Raw genomic sequence first — 22189 nt, forward strand, 5'->3', positions numbered from 1 at the left:
GATTCTACGTCAGCGGGGAACTGTAGTAGCGGGAATGGAATGATCATTTCTGCTCCATCCAGGATTGCAATGCAACCTCCAGCGCCGGCCGGTGTATTGCCTCACAGTGTGGTGATGAAACTTCCCGTGCCGGTATTGCACATCCTCGACTTTGATAACTTGAGGCCAAAAGAGGGCTTCGTGTCGATCGAAGCTTTCGTTAACAGTGTCGAAGAAGCCACAAGCTGTTGGACCAATGCCCAGAGAATTGCACAGACCACCGCAAAGATGACTGGGTCTGCAGCAAGCTGCTAAGGTTATGGAAGCAGAAACCGAAGGATTGGGAATCGTTCAGACGAGGCCTTATACTATGCTTCGCCCTACAAAAAGTGGCCAGATGGGAGATGTGGGCCAGCTATTCTCCAGAATTACGAGTGGGGGAGAGTATCGCTGAGTACATTGCCAGACTGTTGGCTGACTATGAAAGTTTGGCCTCGGATGCAGAGCAGACAGAGGAGGACAGTGAGAGATTCTGCAAACAGATGTTGGTGAGGACTCTATCCCCTCAGTAGCTGTGCTGCTGCTCGGCCCTGGGCACAGCCCTTGGAGGCTATGATTGACTCAGCCCAGTTGGCATTAGAGCATGAGAGGTGGCTGCAAGCAGAGGGGAGGGCATTGACCTACCCCACACCCATCGTCACCTCCGCCAACCAGTCCGTGATACAAAAGCGAGCTCTTCCAGCCCCAACCAAATCCAGTGGAGTTGGCCCCAGTGCCAAGCGACAAAGGGGGTCCAGGGGAAGGGGGAGCATGGGTACGGCAGGGAGACTCTGCTGGCAGTGCGGGAGAAAGGGCCACATGCGGGCCCAATGCCTATTGTATGGTCAAAAGTATTGTTTTAGATGTAGTGCCACCTACCATCTAGATAGGGAGTGTACAAAAAACGACATTGCATCAAATGGCGTGCTCTGCTCCCTCCCTCGAGAGGAAGGGGAATGCGCCTGGGAAGGAGAATGCGTCTGGGAAAGGGAGGAAGATGTATACCCGCGAACATCCTCCCTCCGATACCCCAAGGGCCAGTGGCAGCGGGGGCCACAAAAGAAGAAGAGGGTCTAGTGGGAGCAGTGCCACCCCCTGCCAGCAAGTAGCTGGGAGTCTTCCCCTGCCAGTGAGAGCTCCCACTGCCCAAGGGGTTTGTGTACCTGTGGAGGGAACAGAACAGACGTCCCCCACCCCTTCTCCTCTCTCGGGAGTGGAGATTCAGTTCCTGTTCTTGAAGTAGGAATTGGAACGGGAACATACCATGCCTTGTTGGACAGTGGAGCTTGTGTTTCGTTGATAGAGGAACGCTTAGTGATGGGCGCTATTATGGCATCGAAAGGATGTCTGTTGTTAAACACTGTGAGTGGTCATCAGGTAATGATCCAGCACATTGTCAACCAGTAGATTTCCCTAGGTGGCTAAGTCTTGACTCACAAATTCCATGTTGTACCGACAACTCACACGGAAGGAATTCCCATTATTTTGGGAATTGGCTTCGTGCGAGAGCATAAGGTGGCTCTCTATGGGGTCAACATAGGGTGAGTGGAAGTGTCAATGCCACTGGGAACTGGGCAGTACCAAAACTTTCTGTCTTGGGTGAGAGGAGATGGCGTGTCAAGGTGGCCCGGGCATCCAAGGAGGACACAGGAGTGGTACCTGCTAGCCCTGAGGTAGGGGAGGTAATTCCTCCCTCCCATCTCTATTCCCTTCCTGTTGTCCCAGCGCATAAGTTAGAAGAAGGTACACTTGTATATATTAATCCCCATATAAAGTGGGCAGACTTCATGCTGCCAGGAGTCGCTACCATCGTCAATGGGAAGGCGAATGTACCTTTTATTAATGTAAGTAGTAATGGGTTAGAATTAAGCAGTGAGTCTCTTTGTGATTTAGAAGTATGCACCCTTGTAACAGCTGATAACGCAGTGTGGACCTTGACTACACAGAGTCAAGGTCGCAGCAGACCACGACTTAGAAGGCTACTGCAAACAGCTGCCAAAGCAACACCTTTAAATTACCGCAGATGTGTAGGAGACATAATTAGGGAATACCAAGATGTGATAGCAACTGGAGATGAGCCCCCCGGGAGAATTAATAAGTTACCTTTTAGAACAGAGACGGGAGATCACCCACCTATTTGAACAAAGCCTTACAGAACTCCTGCATGTCACGAACAATTAATCGATGAAACAATTAATCAATTGCAAGAACAGGGTATTATTCACAAAAGCAAATCTCCTTGGGCTTCTCCAATCATTTTGGTTAAGAAGAAAGATGGCTCTCAGGTTGTGTCTTGATTATAGGCGACTGAATGCCATTACAAAAGGTAATGCCTACCCATTGCCCTCAATCGAAGAGCTTTTGCTTAAAGTAAGGGAGAGTAAATTTTTCGCCATGCTGGATCTCAAGTCGGGTTACCATCAAATTCCCTTAGATGATGAGAGTAAAGAGAAAATGGCCTTTATAGCGAATAATCGGCTATTTGAATATAATTTCCTTCCTTTTGGATTAAAGAATGCTCCGGCTCATTTTTCACGAGTAATGATGTCACTTTAGCTTCTATATTAGGCCATGGAGTTTTTGTATACCTAGATGATATCATTGAAATTGGTGCCACAGCAGAGGAGCATATGGCTAACTTGTTAGAGGTTTTAGAAGCGTTAAGGCCCATGGCATGAAAATTAACCTAGATAAATATAAATTTTTTCAGGCTGAAGTGGAATTTCTTTTGCCAATAAAGTCTTAGCAATTAAAGAACTTCCACAGCCTAAACATGCGAAGGATGTAGCCAGCTTCCTCAAACTCACAGGATATTACCATAAATTCATTAAGAACTTTGGCCAGATAGCGAGACCATTAGATGCATTAAGGAAGTGACCTGATTTCCAGTGGGGTGAGAAGGAACAAGATGCTTTTCAGAAGTTAAAAGATGCCCTTGTGAGCGACGAACTCTTGACTTATCCAAGGTTCGATCGACCATTTATTGTGACCACAGACGCGAGTGATATTGCAGTAGGAGGAGTAATATCTCAGATAGACAATGAAGGTAATTAGAGACCAGTTTGTTTTGCATCACAAGCATTAAAAGGGGCAGAGAGAAATTATAGTACTTTCGATCGAGAGTCTTTGGCAGCCCTGTGGTTGCTGGAGAGACACAGCTATCTTTTATTGGGACATAAAGTAAAGATTTTCACAGATCACAGACCGTTAACTTACCTATTTAAGAAGAGCTCGTTGGATCGAGCAAATTCTAGAGTTTGATGTTATAAATATAGAGCATATTCCAGGCAAAAGTAATAGGGTGGCGGATGCTCTCTCCAGGAACGTCATAGGAGTAACAACACGTGCTGCAAAGCGCAAGGAAGAATGACAAAAGAAATCTCATAACATTGATGGCACAGGTGGTGCTGGCACTGGTACCAGCAGTGTTACGACAAATGCTAACAATGACAGTCAATCAGATGGGAGTGCGGAGCATAGAAAACAGGGATCTCATGGGCACTCACAGATAAGTGGGTGTGGCTGGGGTGACAGCAGATTGAATGCAAGGGTGACAGCAGGTTGAATGCAAGTGAAACTCCAACTGGGGGAGTCCCAAGTAAATGCCCAGAGTATGAGAGTGTGGTTGATTTTTGTGGTTGGAGTGTGTGAGAGTTGGTTGAGAGTCAGGGTTCTGAAGCCTGGATTAACCAAATCAAGGCCTGTGTGAGAGGTGAGAGCAGTGAGTTCCCAAGTTCTGTGCATTTGCGGAAGGATGTGTTCTTCACTGAAGGAGACATCTTGTTTTGCAGATATGAGAAAAGGCCCGATGATATCCGAGCCCGAGCTATCCTTCCTCAAGCTTTAATAGAGAGAGCCATGCACATGATCCATGTAAACCCTTATGCTGGGCATGTAGGTATAGAGAGATCTCTTAGAAGAGCCTGTGAGCACTTCGTTTGGGTTAGCATGCGTAAGGACATAGCTAGATTTGTAAGAAGTTGTCATGTGTATAATACAATGAAAAGTCACAGACATGTGGTACAGAAGGCCTGATTGTGGCCTGTGGTGTCTGTGAAATGGGATAGAGTACATATGGATGTGGTCGGACCCCTGCCTTTTGGGCAAGGACAACCCAAATACATTTGTGTGTTCGTGGATGTGTTCACACAGTTCACACACGTGTGTGCGATGGAGAATAAGATGGCAGGTGAAGTGGCTAAGGCGTTATGTTCCCTCGTGTGTCAGTTCGAGTGTCCCAGGATGTTGGTCAGTGACAATGTATGTGAATTCATCAATGAGGTGATCCATGAGTTTACGGCTCTAATGCAAATAAGGCATGTCACCATCGCAGCTTATCGACCGCCAGCCAATGGGCTAGTTGAGTTTCATAATCATGAAGTGATAAATATCTTAAGATACCTAATTGAGGATCACCCGACTTCATGGCAGTCTCTGCTGCAGACGGCTGAGCTGGTCATTAACACCGATTATAACAGCTCGACTAGGGCCACCCCCTATTTCCTGATGTTCAGGCAGGATATTCGACTACCGTACTCGATGGTCTTGGACCCCCAACAGATCCCACTCTACACAGTAGTACAGTACCGGATTTGGTTTTGTAACATGACCCAACAAGTGCATCAAACTGACAAGCGAGTGCTGTTGAGGGCCAATGAAAAGTATCGGGTGCGGTACGATAAACACTTCCCCGCACATGATTCCCCAATCCAGGTAGGGGATAGAATCTATCTGAGGAGAAAGCAACTGCCGAAGCACAAGCTCGAACCGGCTTATACGGGACCATATGTGAAAGAGATCTAAAACACCACTGCGGTTATTCAGCATATCTGCACTGGGGCCGTAAGCGAGCAACACTTGTCACACTTGCGTGCAGTGCTTGAGGACAGTCTAATGTTCCACACCAACAAACCGGTACCCCCTACCCGGGACTGGCTTGGTATTTAGGAGAAGAGCCAGTGGAACCCTCAAGCACGCGGGTGGGGCCACGCTGACCGTGCAAGAGCTTGCCCATGAGTCCGTGTCATAAGTAAATGCTATTGCAAAGTGAATGAGAGGGGTCAGCGATCAAAATTTGTAATTGTCTTCCCGTGTCCTTACCTTGAAATCAGAGATATATGAAGAGTTTTAATGTTATGATGTTTCTTGTTTTGTTTTTTTATTTTTGCAATTATTTTGAGTGTCAATGTCATTGCCTGTATATCATATTCCTGTGTTTTAATTTTTTTTTTAAATTGTGGTTGTGTTAATTTTGTTTTTCCAACTTTTTTTTTTATGCTTTAATTTTTTGTTGTTGTTGCTCCTTGATTTGTGTTTAAAAATATGCCAACCTAGATGTCGCATTTTCTGTAAGATTTCTTTTGTGTTACATCCGCACAGGTGCTGGAATTTTTGTGCAAGATTCATGATTTTTCGTTAATATTATTGGGTGTGGTTTGGTTGTCTTAAAGTTAAATTGATGCTATGAAATTATGTTTTTTTTTTTTATTTCGCTGCTTTTATATTATGTTGTTGTGCCGAAATTTTCAAATTATTGTTTTTTTTTGTGTCCAGTTCTTTCAGGAAAATTTTGTACATTAGCAAGATGCAATGTGATTATAAATGTGATGCCATATTGTCATGATTGCCAATGCAGCGATAAAATGTATTATTTTCTTGTTATTGTTATGATCACCATTTTTTTTTAAATAGGAGTGCAGGACTTGATCTTTTGAAAACTTTTTTTTGTGGGGGGGACTGCTCTGTTTCCAGGAGAGGGTGAGGTTGGTTGGTTGATTTCACTAAACAGAAAAAAAAGAAAATAAAAATAAATGAGTAAATAAGAGACAAAAATAATTTACAGTTTTTTTTTTTGTGTTGGTTGTAACACGTTTTCCATTCACTTGTAATTCTGGTTTGTACACGCGTCAGCTGGCCCACTTACAGATAGTTCATTTTAATTAGTTAAGTCAGTAACCGTGAGAGACGAGGCTCGTGGCCGGATCCGGGGAGAGTGGCGGCAGCTTTGCCAGGACGCAAAGGACTTGGGAGGGGAGTGCTAAGCCCTTCTCGGTCCTTGTAAGAATTCCCCGGAGTCCTGATTAGTCGCAGGACGCCATGACAGAGCTGGTCAACGGTTATCTTCTCTCAGACATAGAGGAAATCTTCCTCCCCCCAGAAACCCCCAGAAAGTTCGTTGGGATATAGTGTCACCTTACCTGGCACCGATTGGCTGATAGACCTAAGGAGAAGTCCCAGAGCCAATCGTTTCGAGGAGAGAAGAAATCGGTGGCAGTGAGGTACCTGAGGGCTGGAGAAAGATACCCAAAGGGCGTCCCTTGGAAAAGACAGAGCGGTTTTGTCGAAGTTAGGGAAAAGACGTGCATCCCCTCGCTGCCTCTAACTCGTGTTTACTGTAGATCTTAGTCTACTTAAATACTTGGGCCCTTGTGTAAGTTCTAGATAATAGAGCTCATTCTTAAATTTGCTCCCTATGTCTTATTTAAGCATGACCCATAATACTGTAGTCGGACTAGTGTAAGTAGACCTAGAGAGTGTATATATATATATATATATATATATATATATATATATATATATATATATATATATATATATATATATATATATATATATATATATGTGTGTGTGTGTGTGTGTGTGTGTGTGTATGTATATATATATATATATATATATATATATATATATATATATATATATATATATATATATATATATATATATATATATATATATATATATATATATATATATATATATATATATATATATATATATATATATATATATATATATATATATATTATATTATAAAATATATATATAATTAATGCTGAAATATATATATATAGTGATGGTGATGCATATATTAAATTAAAACTGTGATTGGTGAACAACTTATAATAGATATTTGAATTTATCAGCGACAAAAGATATTTAGTTACTCTTTATATTCGAGTTGTTAAGCTTTACCTGGTGCCCAATCCATTGCAAATGAAAGATAATCCCTCCACTGAAAGCTGGGCTTTCCTCATTGGTTCATTGTAGATTCAAGCTTTCGAATTGAAATCGTACCCAAAAAAGTGTGGAATAATATGCAAGCCCTGACTAAGAGGGTCTCGTGAATTTTACAATTACATTCGTCTCTTGTAAAAAAAAAAAAAGGAACTAGTGGATTCTATAAAAATACATGTGTGTGTATATATATATATATATATATATATATATATATATATATATATATATATATATATATATATATATATATATATATATATATATATATATATATATATATATATATATATATATATATATATATATATAATATATATAATTATAATAGCTGGATAAATACATATATATATATATATATATATATATATATATATATATATATATATATATATATATTATATATATATATATATATATATATATATATATATATATATATATATATATATATATATATATATATATATATATATATTGTAATATATTGTTATATCTACCCAAGCATTCCAGCCACCAAAATGCTTAATTTAAAGCTGGAAAATACAACAATGCATTTTGGGCACTGCCTCCTTCATAGAGCCATGCCCTACCACTTGGTCCTGTCTTGTAGGGGCCTTTAGTGTTATTACCCATGAAGCCCTTAGCTCTTCCTCCACTGCCATTACCCTTGCTGAAGTCACCTCTTCTACAAGGTAAAGTGATCTGTTGCAAAGGTTCTTCCAGTCAGTCACACTGTTTTAATTCTCATACTAAACTTCCTATTTCCATTTCTAAGTGCCAGTATTTCCATATCAACCTTGCCTTGTTAGAACAGTGTTAGGTAAATGCCTGTGTTTAAATAATTATGTAAAACTGTGTGTTCAAGGCTTCTTGGCACCCTCTGTGCTCACCTTGTCCTGTGCATATTTTACTGCGTCCTTACTGGCTTTTAATTCGTGAATCTCTCCATTTTACTGAGGGTTTGTTAGCCGTGGAAATCTCTCTTGACTGTGCCTTGTATCAAAATCGTCACACCAACAGATATACCTTCAAGTTTTCCCAGTTATAATTAACCTCTCAGGCCTTGCCTGCCAAATTAGTCCATTTCATCTTCTGACAGTTCATTTCATGTAAATACACATAATTTTAAACTTACCATTATGTGTTTACTTACAAATACCTTGTAAGTAGAGCCCTCAGCTCAGATAAATTCCCCTTTTTCCCTTGTTTTTACCATTTCCTGAATCAGCAGTAGTCAGATTTTATACAAAAATAGAGGTAAGTAAAGAAATCATTCACTTAGAGTCTATAACTGGCTCATGATAAGCATTTCCCTAGGTTAAATCGTAAAAAGAATAGCAACCCTTTTGCCTTAGATCTCTCAGTCTGCATGTTGTGGATTAAATCCTTGCCCCCGTGCAACTTTTCTATATCAGCGACTAGCAAAGCTAGGCTAGGTGTAAGACAAAGAAAAAAACTTTTTGCGCAAATTCCGCATGTGCACAGCCAAGGAGTTCCACACAGTGAGTATTTTTATTTTATGTTAAGATAGGAAGTGAGATTGTTTCTGAAAATAGAAATAGGGAAACATTAGGCAAGTGCATGTAATCCAGTCATTGAGAAGAGAGAGTCAGTATTTGTTACACAAGTTTTGATAGCCCCTGCATGAGGGCTTACAAGTTTTTTCACATAGTCAAGCTAGGGAATTACGAAGTGTTTAAAAAAAAAGGAAATAGTGCATGTATTTCCTCCTTGTATTGTCCAGACAATTTGTCATCTTGGAATAACTAGGCACATGTTTTAGATCCCACGTGGGTCAATCAGCAAATTTCTGTATCGCTGGAATTCAGAGAGTTTAATCTCTCTCTCTCTCTCCCTCATGGAGGTTAGGAATCCATTAGGTAAACGCATAATTCCTCATTGTTGAGTAAAATCTCAGAAAGCTTAAAATTTGTTCCCTCCATATTTTCATTTGTACACATTCCTCCGTACAGCACCGCACGTAATAAATTCTGTTTCATTTCAAAGCATTTCCATTCAATAACCGCCCGCTATTTCATTCAAAAGCGTAAGGAACCTTTTTTTTCTTTTGTTTATTTGTGGCTATCTTTCGTTCTGCTTAAAGTCCACTGTGACCACATGACCTTCACGTCATTCCCAGGGTAACTTTGGGTAAGGCTAAGAGAAACTTCATCTTTGGGTTCCTCTAAATAACCCATAAGCGGGATATGTTTGTATAAGCGGGGTCAGTCTCGGGAAAATTCCCACACTGGTCATTGTCCTTTGTTGCCAGGTGCGTACCAGATATCTTTGAGCTGTCAGTTACTACGCCAGACACAAACCCAAGTGATTACCAGGCCTTGTGCGAGGAAAGCTAAAAATAGGGAGAGGCAAATTCATATGCACGTGACTTAGGCAAGCAGCGCCCATGCATAATAGGATTAAGTTCTGAACCTATATTAGATTGGAGGAAAAGGCTCTTATTAGGGTTGGCAAAATATGCATATTTATCAGTGTAACTTGCAAATAATATAATGTTAACCTATCCATCTCTCGACGATGAACTTGCCACGTCAATAAAAATAAATAGAAGTGTCCTTCTAAGACAGCTGGCTTTTTAACCTACCAATTTGTATCACTAAGTAAACCTTACCCCTCCCCCTCTGCACCAGTATCCCAGTGTCTCTCCAAGCATTATTTTTTTTTTTTAAGTTTTACGCTACGTCCTTTCTTTTTTTTTATTTTATTGTTGGGGTTATTATTCTAAGAGTGTAACAACGCTCACTGAGTTTCTGAACTTAACACGCATCAGGACCACCCCTAAAAGGAAGAATTTTTTTTTTCTTATCACAAGAAAAACCAAATTCTTAGGAACGGACAAATGCTCCCCGAACCAAACCCTAAGATTCACGTGATAGCCAGCCAAGTCTGTGAGTGAATCTGAAACCATGTCCTACGAGAAAAAATAAAAATCAGTTCCCTGCGAACAAATCACGTCCTACCAGGAGAACCAAAAAACCCCAACATTCATGCAATAGCCAGCCAGGTCCGTGTGTGAAATAGAATACAATTTACATCTTTTGAGACATATTAAAATTCGTTCATCAAGAACAAAGTAAGTCTTATTCAGATCTATTGAAACCACTTCATCATGAACAAACTTGGGTCTTTTCACAGACACTCTGAAATTTCAGTCTTTTAACACGTTGATTCTCTATAAGCATTATCTCAAGATGTCTACAACATCCAGAACCCAACAAAACGAGGACTTCAAGTTCTATATGTCCTCTGGAAAGGACATGGGGCTGTCAGGACAAGCCCTGAGGGAGTGGGTCCAAGAGAGAATAAACGATGCCAAGGTGGAGAGAGGGGCTGAAAGAAAGGCGAAGGAAGAGCAAGATAGTCTAGATAAACTTACAAAACAAGAACGAGAGAGAAAGTAGAAGGACGAACAAGAAAGAAAGGAGAAGAAGGAAGAGCAAGATAGGCTGGACAGACTTGCAAGGGAAGAACAAAAAAAGAAAGGATAGGCTCAAAAGGGAGGAAAAGCAACAGGCCCATGAGGTGCAGATGGCCCAAATTGGCACTGCCAGTTCCTCTCCAGCCCCTGGCGCATCCGCCCTCACTCAGGCTCATACCTTTATGCACAAGTGGACCGAGGCCGAGCCCAAGGTGTGGCTCGATCGGGCAGAAGGGGTCCTTAGCGCCTGCCCACTTCCTCCCACCGAAGTCTCCCTACTCTTTGGAAAATTCCTTGGAGGAAAGGGCCTAATTGCTTTCAACACCCTCCCTGAGGCAGATCAAGGGAAATGGGTTGAAGTGCACCAGACGATCACAAAGGCATATGAGATCACCCCCGAACGCTGGAGACGACGCTGGAGAGGCCAGATAAAAGAAGCAGGACAGACCTGGTCTGACTGGGCGTATCAGTCAGATAGGGCCCTCTCTAAATGGCTAGAGTCCCTGAGAGTCTCTACCGCCGAGGACATCCTCGAGCAGTTCAAGATTTTATATAATGTCCTTTCTGCCCTAGCCACCCATGTATGTGAAAAAGTGCCCATGACTCTAGCAGAGTGATGTCGCCTTGCTGACATGTGGGACACCCATCACGCCCATGCAAGCTTATTGGGACGTAAAATATGCCCTCCCTCTTTCACCTCCAGCACTCCTCTGCCCCAGAATGGGCACTCACAGAAACCTGCTGTGTGTGGGTTTTGCAAGAAAGCTGGCATTCCACCAAGCAGTGCCGAAACAAACCCTCACCTGGGAATCCACCATCTAACAAGTCTGCACCCTCCACCGGGGCAGTGCTATGAAGGGACTACAGCCAGAGCTCCTGCATGACTTGCAAAGTTTATGGCCTCTCTCCCACATGAGCAAAATGCCCTAATAATAAATCAAGTGCTCCCGCCATTGCCCTAGCAGTTACAAATCCTAAGTCCTTAGGCCCTCCAGCCGAGGGTCCCATGTATGTGGCACCTACTCGAGGTAGCTACCCCGCCCGCCAGGTCAAGGTATTTGATGTTTCTGGCATCAAATTTCCCTCATAAGGGAAGACAAAGTTCCCTATGGAGCTACCATTAACCTATGTAAACTCGTCACAATTGAGGACATCAATCATTTACAGTGATATTCCCTACTGTTCAGTTGAGAGTCACAAGACCTCATAGATTCAAAATTTGCAACCTTGCAGTAGCAAGCTATATTCCTGGAGGTTATGACATCCTCCTGGGACAGGACTTCTAGTCCCCATCTAAGTTACAGAAATCCAGGGGTCCAAATTCTCCAAATCATTTATTAGGCATGAGTAAGTCTCAAACGCCTGCATTCATTCCACTGCCAGTGCCCCTGAGTATGATGTGCAGTGGCCCCCTCCATCAAGATCTATTCCAGATCCCATTCCAGTGCCCAGCCCTGCCCCAGTGCCAGTGCCAGGGCCCAAATAGATCTCCCTCCACAAGATCCCAAACTCGATTCACAATCTCTGCTAGTGCCACTTGCGTGAACTGAGCAGTGCCAAGCTCCGTCAGTCCCAAACGATGAGCAAATTCCAAATAAAATAATAGTGCCTGACCCTGCCTTAGTGCCAGTGCCAGAGCCTCCCCCGATCTCCACTCAAGAGATCCCAATCAGGATCCCCTCTCTTCTCCCGGTCTGGCTCCGCTACCAGTGCCAGTAAGAGAGACAGATCCTTCTGACCACAGCAGAAGCCCAACCGAAGGTGCCACCTAACAACCCATGCCTGAGCTGGTCAGGGTAACCTGCAAGCCTATCACGCCCACCGTGACCTCTTCCTCTCTTTCCTGGTCCCCCTGCAGACATGACCATGGTTAAGGATTCTGCAGTGTCTCAAATGGCCGATGAACTCACGGAACTGTGGCGATTTGGGATAGAGCCTGAAACAAACGCCCCTGCTTTGGCCCCCAAAGAAGCCGACACAGATGGCACTCCAATGGACTCCTCGGACTCGGTTAGCCCGATTCTCCTACCAAGGAGAACCATCAACCTAAAGAGATCCGTGGGAGTAATCACGGGAGTAGGTAATGTCAGGTAGCTTAAAGAGAGCTGCTGAGCTCTCCTGGCACCAGTGCAAATTTGGCATAGTGACCCCCTTTTTTCCTACAAGGACCTTAGCACCTCTATCCAGAAGAGGGTGTCAGGTTCCCTCACCTGTTTATTTTCCTTATGACTCTGTGATTTATTCTTTTCCTTTAACATTTTTCCTCCCATTATTTTGTTCAATTAATCATATTATTTTACACCTCACAAAAGCCTTATATTTTACCTTGTTCCCATTCTGCCAATACAGAGTGCAATTGGCAGATATCCCAATTTTGTAAGTCCTATGAATTTCCTTTGAAGCCCCTTGGGCAAAAGAATGAACCTTCATTGGCTAAAGAGTATAATTTCAGCATATTAATGATAATTTTTCTTAAACATTATCATTTGCCTTCTTTGTTATTCCCTTGTAATTTAAATCCCATTCCTGATTTGAAAAGACCATGTACTTTTAAATATTTGTCTGTCCTTCATTGCACTTAGCTTTGTTCTCATAAGCACCATTGACCTCAGTGCCACGTCTGGCACTGTGCCGTCGACTTAAGCAACATGACGACACCTAACAAAGATCATGTATACTTCACTGTAATATCTCATCAAGGCAAACTAAGTGCATGTCTTTGACTAAAACAGCTATTAAAAGTCAAGTGCATGATTATTTTAAGATTTATCCTAAGGAAATCACTTACAGTTATTGTGTTTAATATCTACAGTAAATTCCTTATAATATTATTTGTGACTGTTCCTGTTTCAAAATAACAGTAACTTATGATTTATTGCATTTTAATATCTATGATCATCTACTCATATTTCTTTTGAGATTTACCTTAAGGAGGTCAATTAAAGTTAGTGAATTTTAATATTTACAGTAATTTTCTTATAGTTGTAAATATACCTGTTTTAAAGTAACAGTAATCTAAGGTTAATACCTTTATTTTTTTTCTTACTCTACGATTAACATAAAATATTGAATCCTTTCTCAAGTAAATTTCCAGATATATCTATCATATGACACACAGAGATTTAGGTTACTAAAAATACATGAGTGCCGTTAACGAGAAAATTTTAGAGTTATATACAGCATTTGTCTGCTGAACCCTTAGTTTGGTAGACATTCGCACCCGACTGAATGTGGAAGATGTCAACTTGGGCGGGGAGTTCTTATATCTACCAAAGCATTCCAGCCACAAAAATGCTTAATTTAAAGCTGGAAAATACAACAGTGCATTTTGGGCACTGCCTGACAAGGAAGGGCAAAAGGAATATAGTCTAGAGGAAATGGGGTCGAACCCGGTTTTGTGGTATGGAGAAGGTTTTATTGTTGGTTCTATTCTCACATGTCCTCAACAGGAATCGGCCGGGTGCCACTCTAGCACTCTTGGGGAAAAAAATTACTGGCCAAAAACAAAATGGCCGCAACGCGGCATATCACCAATGTTAAATGTCACATATCTTTTTCAGTACTGTTGACAGAAAGGTGATCTTGACGTCTATACCTATGTTTTTGGGGTCCAGGGAGTCATTACTGCTCACTAATTAAGAGTATCTACCTCAGAAATGGTTTATATTCGTCCAAAAGGGTGATAATTTGTGAAAAAGACAGTGCCTTTATTGTAGTATGTACACTTTATTAACATTCAGTAGCATTCCAGATAACATACTGCTTAGTAATCACTAGTTTGATAACAAATTCATAAATGATAATTTTAGCATAGCCTTGGATTATGGTAAATAAGAATAAAGCAACTCAATTATGCTTATTAATCAAATGAGGTAATAACTCCCTTTTAAGTATCACATATGGCCATGACCTAAATAGATTGTGCAATAGTGCCTTAGAGTCATAAACATTAATCTCTCTTCCATTATCACCTTGTCCCTGCATTATATTTATACAGGTCACATATAATATTAACTATTGCTTAAAAGTAACATAAACCCAGAGTTTAGTGTATGATTCGAGTCCTTCAAATGTTACGTTAATCATCATCGGTCATAAGCTCATCCTCTTCTTCCTGTGATAATATGCTCCGATTATTAACATTATTACAATCTGCTCCAGCGCAACAACCACAGAACACTGAACATGAAATTTGAGCACCCACACAACTACATCTGCTGGCAGAACATGCAAGCATTGAGGAACAAGCGCACTTGATCATTTGGAGACTTTCATTTGGAACGGGTGATATATTCTCTGGTAACATAACTGGGAAGAGCTTACCATTTCTCTTGGTCCATCCATACTTCACTGGATCAGCAGCTTCAGGAGGTTCACTGATGAGTGACGACTTCCACACTAGTGTCTGATAAAGGGCTCTGTAGACATGTTACATGAAAACTTCTGAAGTTGGTGGCAGAGACTTCAGTTTTCGAGAAATTGACAGCTTCTGATTTGCCATTTTTGCCCATAGATCATGGTGTGTCTCTTTCTTGTAAGCATCTCCTGTGCTCCACCAAAAGCTGAATTCATGAGTGCTTCCAGTCCACTATTGGCTATTAGAGTCCTGACTGTACCAACAAAGCTCATGAGCATATGCATGCTCCCAAGATGAGGAATGAGATATTTTAATTGCTGAGGATAGGCCCACAGGACATCAACAGCTACACGATATAGTTGCTGATCAATTGTGAATAATGTCACTAACTAATTGCATTCCTGGGTTAGTCTCTGATACTCAGCAATGGCAGTCATAATTGTGTCAGGATCTGAAGGCTTCATATCTATGAGGGGAGTACAGATATCTTTGGTGGCAGGCCTGATGGTGTGTCCCAATTTATGAGCCATCTCTGTATTGAATCCATTGTACTCTGGAGTAGAAATTTCATGTGTGATTTTTTTTAGGAATATGTAGTCAGTCAACTGAGTTCTGTTAAGGGTGATTATCTTAGCAGCCAATATTTGCAGTGGGAGAATGGATTGACAAGCATAAGCTTGTGGCATATCGGGTTTTCTGGGTCCATTATACCTTTGTATAGTCACTGAGGGTGTATGTTTTATCTGTAAGTCTTCCTTTCTTAGCCTTTTGATTGTATGAGTCTTTGGATATGATCTGTATTTTCCTGAATTTGTGTTAGAAGCAAGGCTAGTGAATGAGTCGATTTCAATCCATTCGGTGATGCAATGTTCGCATCAAAGTTATCAGCAACTTTTTGAATTAGGCCAATTTTACTGTTCATCAATCCTTGTAAGTTCTTCTCTTTCGAGGCAGCATGTGCTACTGATTTCTTGAACCGTAACGTTTCACCATATGAACATGTTATGCACACGTTATGCTGAATTCTGCACACTGTTCTATAGGTGATTTGTCCCTCATGATGGTTCCAAGAGTTATCTGTAACATTGTTGGTCTGTTGGTGAGAACACTTGTTATTAGTAAAACTGCCTTTGTGTTGTCTAGTTTGGGTGACAACTCAGCAAGCAACCTTAGGATCATATCACTGCAAGCATTTGTTGCATCTTCTTGAATGAGTCAAGTTTGATATGTGTCCTGGTTGGCTGCTTTTCCACAACATTCTTTCTTTATTGTTTTGGCTATGACTGTCATGTCAACCTCATCACTAGCATCAGTAAGTTTGAGTAAATGAGGAGCTTCACTGCAGAACACAAATATGTTAGCTACTCCCCCTCCTGAGAGTTTCAGCAGATCATAACTAAAATTACTGAGTAAGTTACTGATGAGGCTTTTACATGACAGTTTACTGCCTCCATAGTTTGTGTATGCTTCGTGGATTTCAACAGAGCTCCATATGTGTGATTTTTTACCATCCATTTCACAAATCAGTGCATCCAAGGCAGGATCATCTTGTAGAAGGACATTGAATTTAGTTCCAGCAGCTGCTTGAATATTCTTGTGGCTCATGAAGCGCTTATAACAGTCATTGTGGTACTGTGCATCTGCTGCATACAAATCTGTAACCGCACCGCTTAATCTAACTCGAACTTCATTGGCCAGATCATCATTATGCTCATCACAGGTGAGTAATACCTTCTGCTTGTAGTCTCCTGTTGTTTGACACTGGTATACTTTTCTCCTTCTGTCTGGATGGCGAGGATTCAATGATAGACACTTCTCACCACAGAATACACAGCGTTCTTTGAAGTTGAATCTCTTTGTGCCCAACCTGCATGACCTTTTGGGTGGTACTACTGTTTCTGTTGCAGAGCTGTCATTACTCTTATTTGTGATATATCATTTGAGATGTGCTTAGAAGTATAATTAGATACACAGCTTTTATGACATCTTATGGAATCTAGACCATGCAATTTATCAATAAACCCATCACCACGCCTTATACTACAGTCTCTGATAGTTTGTATTCTAGCAGCGCCACAATTAATGAGGTTATGGGAAATGCTGGAGCAATCAAAGAAACATTTATCATCCATTCTTGACCATACTGTCTTAGCTGACCTGTAACGAAAGAATGTTAAAAAAAATTACCGCCACCAATGAGCATGCAGATTATCATATAATTATTGGTAACTCAAATTATATATCTTTCTACATACCTTGAAATATGAAACTAGTAAAATCAAAGACTTCCTTGACCCCAAAAACAGGTATAGACACCAAGATCACCTGTCTGTCAACAGTACTGAAAAAGATATGTGACATTTAGCATTGGCGACATGCAACGTCGTGGCCATTTTGTTTTTGGCCCGTAATTTTTTTTCCCCCAAGAGTGCTAGAGTGGCACCCGGCTGATTCCTATTGAGGACATGTCAGAGCACCAGAATCAACAATAAATCCTTCTCCATACCACAAAACCGGGTTCGACCCCAAAATGCCATTTGGCAACCAGACTAATATGGGCCCCTCCATTAATCTGTTAATCGCACTCTGTATATCCCTTTCAACTTTCTCTTCTCGAACATGAGATGCTGCGGGAAACTTTGTTTTCAGACATGAGGTTGTGAAGAGCCTAAACCTGGCCAGGGCCAGAATAGCACTGGGGAGGCAGACTAAGAGAAAGGACAGCTGGCATGAACACCTGGATCATGAGTCATAAATAATGGCCGCGCATAGGGAAACAACACTAGCCCCAGCTACCTGTGGGTGACCTCTTAATCCCTGACCAAAGTCATATAAGGGCCTCACCAAAGGAACAAGGGAGAGAGACACTGCTGGATGTGAGCGAGACACATCTCCCCCTTCCATTCCCACCTCCTTTCAGAGAGCCATGCCCTACCACATGGTCCTATCTTGTAGGGGCCTTTAGTATTCTTACCCGTGAAGCCCTTAGCCCTTCCTCCGCTGTTATTACCCTCACTGAAGTCACTCCTTCTACAAGGAAAAGTAATCTGTCACAAAGGTTCTTCCAGTCAGCCACACTGTTTTAATTCTTGTACTAAACTTCCTATTTCCATTTCTGAGTGCCAGTATTTCCATATCAACCTTGCCTTGTTGGGGCAGTGTTAGGTAAATCCCTATGTTTAAATAATTACATGAAATCGTGTCTTTAAGGCTTCTTGGCACCTCTGTGCTCACCTTGTCCTATGCATATTTTACTGTGTCCTTACTGGCTTTTAATTCGTGAATCTCTCCGTTTTACAGAGGGTTTGTTAGCCATGGAAATCTCTCTTGAGTGTGCCTTGTATCAACATCATCACACCAACAGATATACCTTCAAGTTTTCCTAGTTATAATTAACCTCTCAGGCCTTGCCTGCCTGATCAGTCCATTTCATCTTCTGATAGTTCATTTCATGTAAATACACATAATTTTTAACTTGCCCAAACGTGTTTACGTGCAAATACCTTGTGAGTAGAGCCCTCAGCTCAGATAAATTTGTCCTTTTTCCTTGTTTTTACAATTTCCTGAATCAACAGCAGTCAGATTTTATACAAAAATAGAGGTAAGTAATCATATATAATCATTTATAGTATATAATATATATATATATATATATATATATATATATATATATATATATATATATATATATAAAATATATATATATATATATATATATATATATATATATATATATATATATATATATATATATATATATATATATATATAGCTTATATAATATAAAGTTATATATATATATATATATATATATATATATATATATATATTTATATATATATATTTAATAAATATATATATATATATATATATATATATATAAAATTTATATATATATATATATATATATGTATATATATATATATATATATATATATATATATATATATATATATATATATATATATATCATATCCTTTTATATATATTCGACTTATATATATATATATAAATACTAAACTATATAAAAATATATATATATATATATATATAATATATTAATATATTATTATTATATATATCATACATATATAATTATATATGGTTTTAGTTATAATATATATATATATATATTATATATATATATATATATATAATAATACATATATTGACGTATGTTCATTAGCAATGAGAAAATGTCAGGCAAGACACTAAATATCATTTGATCAAAATACTGCTTCATGGTGAAGTACACATACATATATTCTATAAAATGACAAACTGGCAACTTTATATATTTGTAGGTCTGAGTGCAGCAGTGAACGTGGTGGAACCAGTCTGATCCGGTTTGCCAATCTGTGAATACTTGTCAAAATGCAGGGAAACATGGAGCAATGTTACGCCATCAAATTTTGTGTTAAACTTAAGAAAACCAAACAAGAAGCTTATGGAATGTTAAAGGAGGCCTATGGGGATGAACAGATGAGCCAAGCAAACTTCTGTCGGTGGTTTAACAGATTTTCTAACGGAAATGAACAGGTTGAGGATGAACCCAGATCTGGAGCACTCCCAGGGGCTCATTCACATTGAATGGGTTCCTCAGGGTCAAACTGCCAATAAGGAATATTACCTTACTGTTCTCAAAAGGTTCAGAGAGAAGATTAGGAAGAAGAGGCCTCAGCAGTGGAGGAGTGGTCAGTGGTGGTTCCACTAGTACAATGCCCCATGCCACAAGTCAACGCTGGTGACCACCTGGATGGCCGACAGGGGAATGAAAGTGGTACAACACACACCCTACAGCCCTGACCTAGCCCCTTGTGACTTCTTCCTGTTCTCACGCATGAAAGACAGCCTCAGGTGAACCAGATTCCAGTCAACAGAGGAGCTGAAAGAGGCATCGGAAAGTTACCTGAAGGGACTACTGAAAAAGGACTTTGAGGAGGTCTTCCAGGATTGGGAGAGATGCATGCAGAAGTGTGTACAAAAGGCAATTATTTTGAAAGAGACAAAGTTGTGTGTGTATTCTTATGAAAATAAATAGTGTCTCTCCTGACATTTTCTCATTACTTATTGAACATACTCGTGTAATATATTGTATATATATATATATATATATATATATATATATATATATATATATATATATATATATATATATATATATATATATATATATATATATATATATATATATATATATATATACATAGGCTATATATACATATATATATATATATATATATATATATATATATATATATATATACATATATATATATATATACATATATATATATATACATATATATATATATATATATATATATATATATATATACATATATAATATATATATATATATATATATATATATATATATATATATATATATATATATATATATATAGTTTTATATATATATATATATATCATATATATATATACATATATTTATTAAATATATACATCGTTATATATATATATATATATATATATATATATATATATATATCTACATATAAACATAATCATTGTTAGTAAAAAATATAGATTACCAGAATATTTCTATCAAATACACTGGTTTTGGAATAATTTACACCCAAAGGCGACTACCCTGACCGGGATTCAGGACAGGTCCATGAGCACAGATACGTTGATTTCGATTCTTTTGTGCATATCCAATTTGAATTTGGAATCCAAATTAATCCTTCTCTACTATGGTAACTCACTTTAAACTATGCATAAGCGGTTGTATGATTATTGCTAACAAGATAACTTCACCTTGTCCTAATTTATATGATAATCATATTTGGAAAAGCTCATATATGATAATCATATATGCCAAAAGTTATTAAAAAGAGAATGTTACACAGAGTCACACACGCATATCTATGTATAGCTATTCATGTATTAGTCTTTTACTCGCCTCATAAGTATACCTTAGTTTAACCAGACCACTGAGCTGATTAACAGCTAAAATAAGATAGTTAAATATAAACGAGATCATCTTCATTCTATCAGAAATATCTTTAACGTAATTGAGCAAAATTTCATTCTTCAGCACCACCAGGTTACTCTTAAGAATATATAAAATTCCTAACACGATAGCTTACTTAAACAGATTTCACCGTTTCATCCCTATGTAAATGAAAAAAAAAAGTCTTCTAGTGTTTCACTGATAAAACCTACGAAGGGATTTTCCTTGAAGGCATGAACTATAATTTCCCTGTTTATTGCGTCTTCGAGTCCTGGTCTGTTTTTACAATTAATGCCATGCCTTCATGAGCTAACGCCTGTGAAAAGCCATTCCCTTATTTAACAACAGTCAGTGCAATGTATATGAAATGGGCCCGGAATTTCATAAATGTGCAAGTCTAACAAAATACCGTATAGACCATGGTCCTGTAAATCCACTGCATCATAATTCATGGCAGCTGAAATTCAAGGTTTCATGTCCTTTCGACAACCATAGTTTCTAGAGTTCTCGAGTACACCATTATGCTTAGAAGTTAAGCCGGATTCACTTGCTAAGGGTAGTTTTGGAGAACTATCCGTAGTGAAAACTAATAAGGCAGAGGCGATGGAGCCGAGGTGGTTTTTTTACAAGTGGTTACTGTGGGGACAATCTCTTCCGAGGCATGTTCCTCGATTTCCACGGATTAGAAAATTCCCTCATACGTAAATGTCCCTCTAACATTATACTCACAGGATTAGCAATTTCGTCAGAAGTTGAGGCCCCTTCTCATAGATGTAAATATGACTCGGAATTAGCTGTTTCCTAACATGAAGGTCTCTCAAACGATGCACCTTCCAGCAAGTACCTGGGATTGGCAGTCACGCAAGAAGTGAAGGTCACTGAGGTGATACTTCTGTAAGAAAGGCCCCGGGACCCGCCGTTTCGGAGAAAGACGGACAGGTGTGTCCTGAATGAGAAAGTTAATGACTGCAATCACACTTGGATCAATTCCAGCTGTGGTATACAATTTGAGATGGAAGTATCCTCATGCCTCTGCAAGAAATTCCTTTCAAAAGTGAAGAGGATATCTTCGTTAAAATATACCATTGTATGTATGGTGGAATGGTAAGCATAGAATAGAATATAGAATATAGAATTTAGGCCAAGGGCCAAGCGCTGGGTCCTATGAGGTCATTCAGGGCTGAAAGGGATATTAAAAGTAGAAAGGCTTAAAAGGTGTAACAGGAGGAAAACTTCGCAGTTGCACTATGAAACAATGATTAGTAGAGGGTGGATAGCAAGATGAAAGAAAGATAACATGAATGGAGGTACAGTAAAAAGCATGAAGGGGTTGCAGGTAGGGACCGAAGGGACGCTGCAAAGAACCATAAGTAATGCCTAC

General features: G+C 39.6%; 1 protein-coding gene across 1 annotated transcript; it reads left to right on the forward strand.

Annotated features, from left to right (window-relative positions):
* Positions 1–4200: 4200 nt before the first annotated feature.
* LOC136842524 (uncharacterized) lies at positions 4201–10457 on the forward strand. The gene is made up of 2 exons (XM_067109939.1): positions 4201–4731; positions 10236–10457. Exons 1-2 carry the CDS (start codon positions 4201–4203, stop codon positions 10455–10457), a joined length of 753 nt encoding a protein of 250 aa, XP_066966040.1.
* The last annotated feature ends 11732 nt before the right edge of the window (positions 10458–22189 follow it).

This window comes from Macrobrachium rosenbergii, chromosome 2, assembly GCF_040412425.1.
Source record: "Macrobrachium rosenbergii isolate ZJJX-2024 chromosome 2, ASM4041242v1, whole genome shotgun sequence".
Classification (NCBI taxonomy): Eukaryota; Metazoa; Arthropoda; class Malacostraca; order Decapoda; family Palaemonidae; genus Macrobrachium; species Macrobrachium rosenbergii.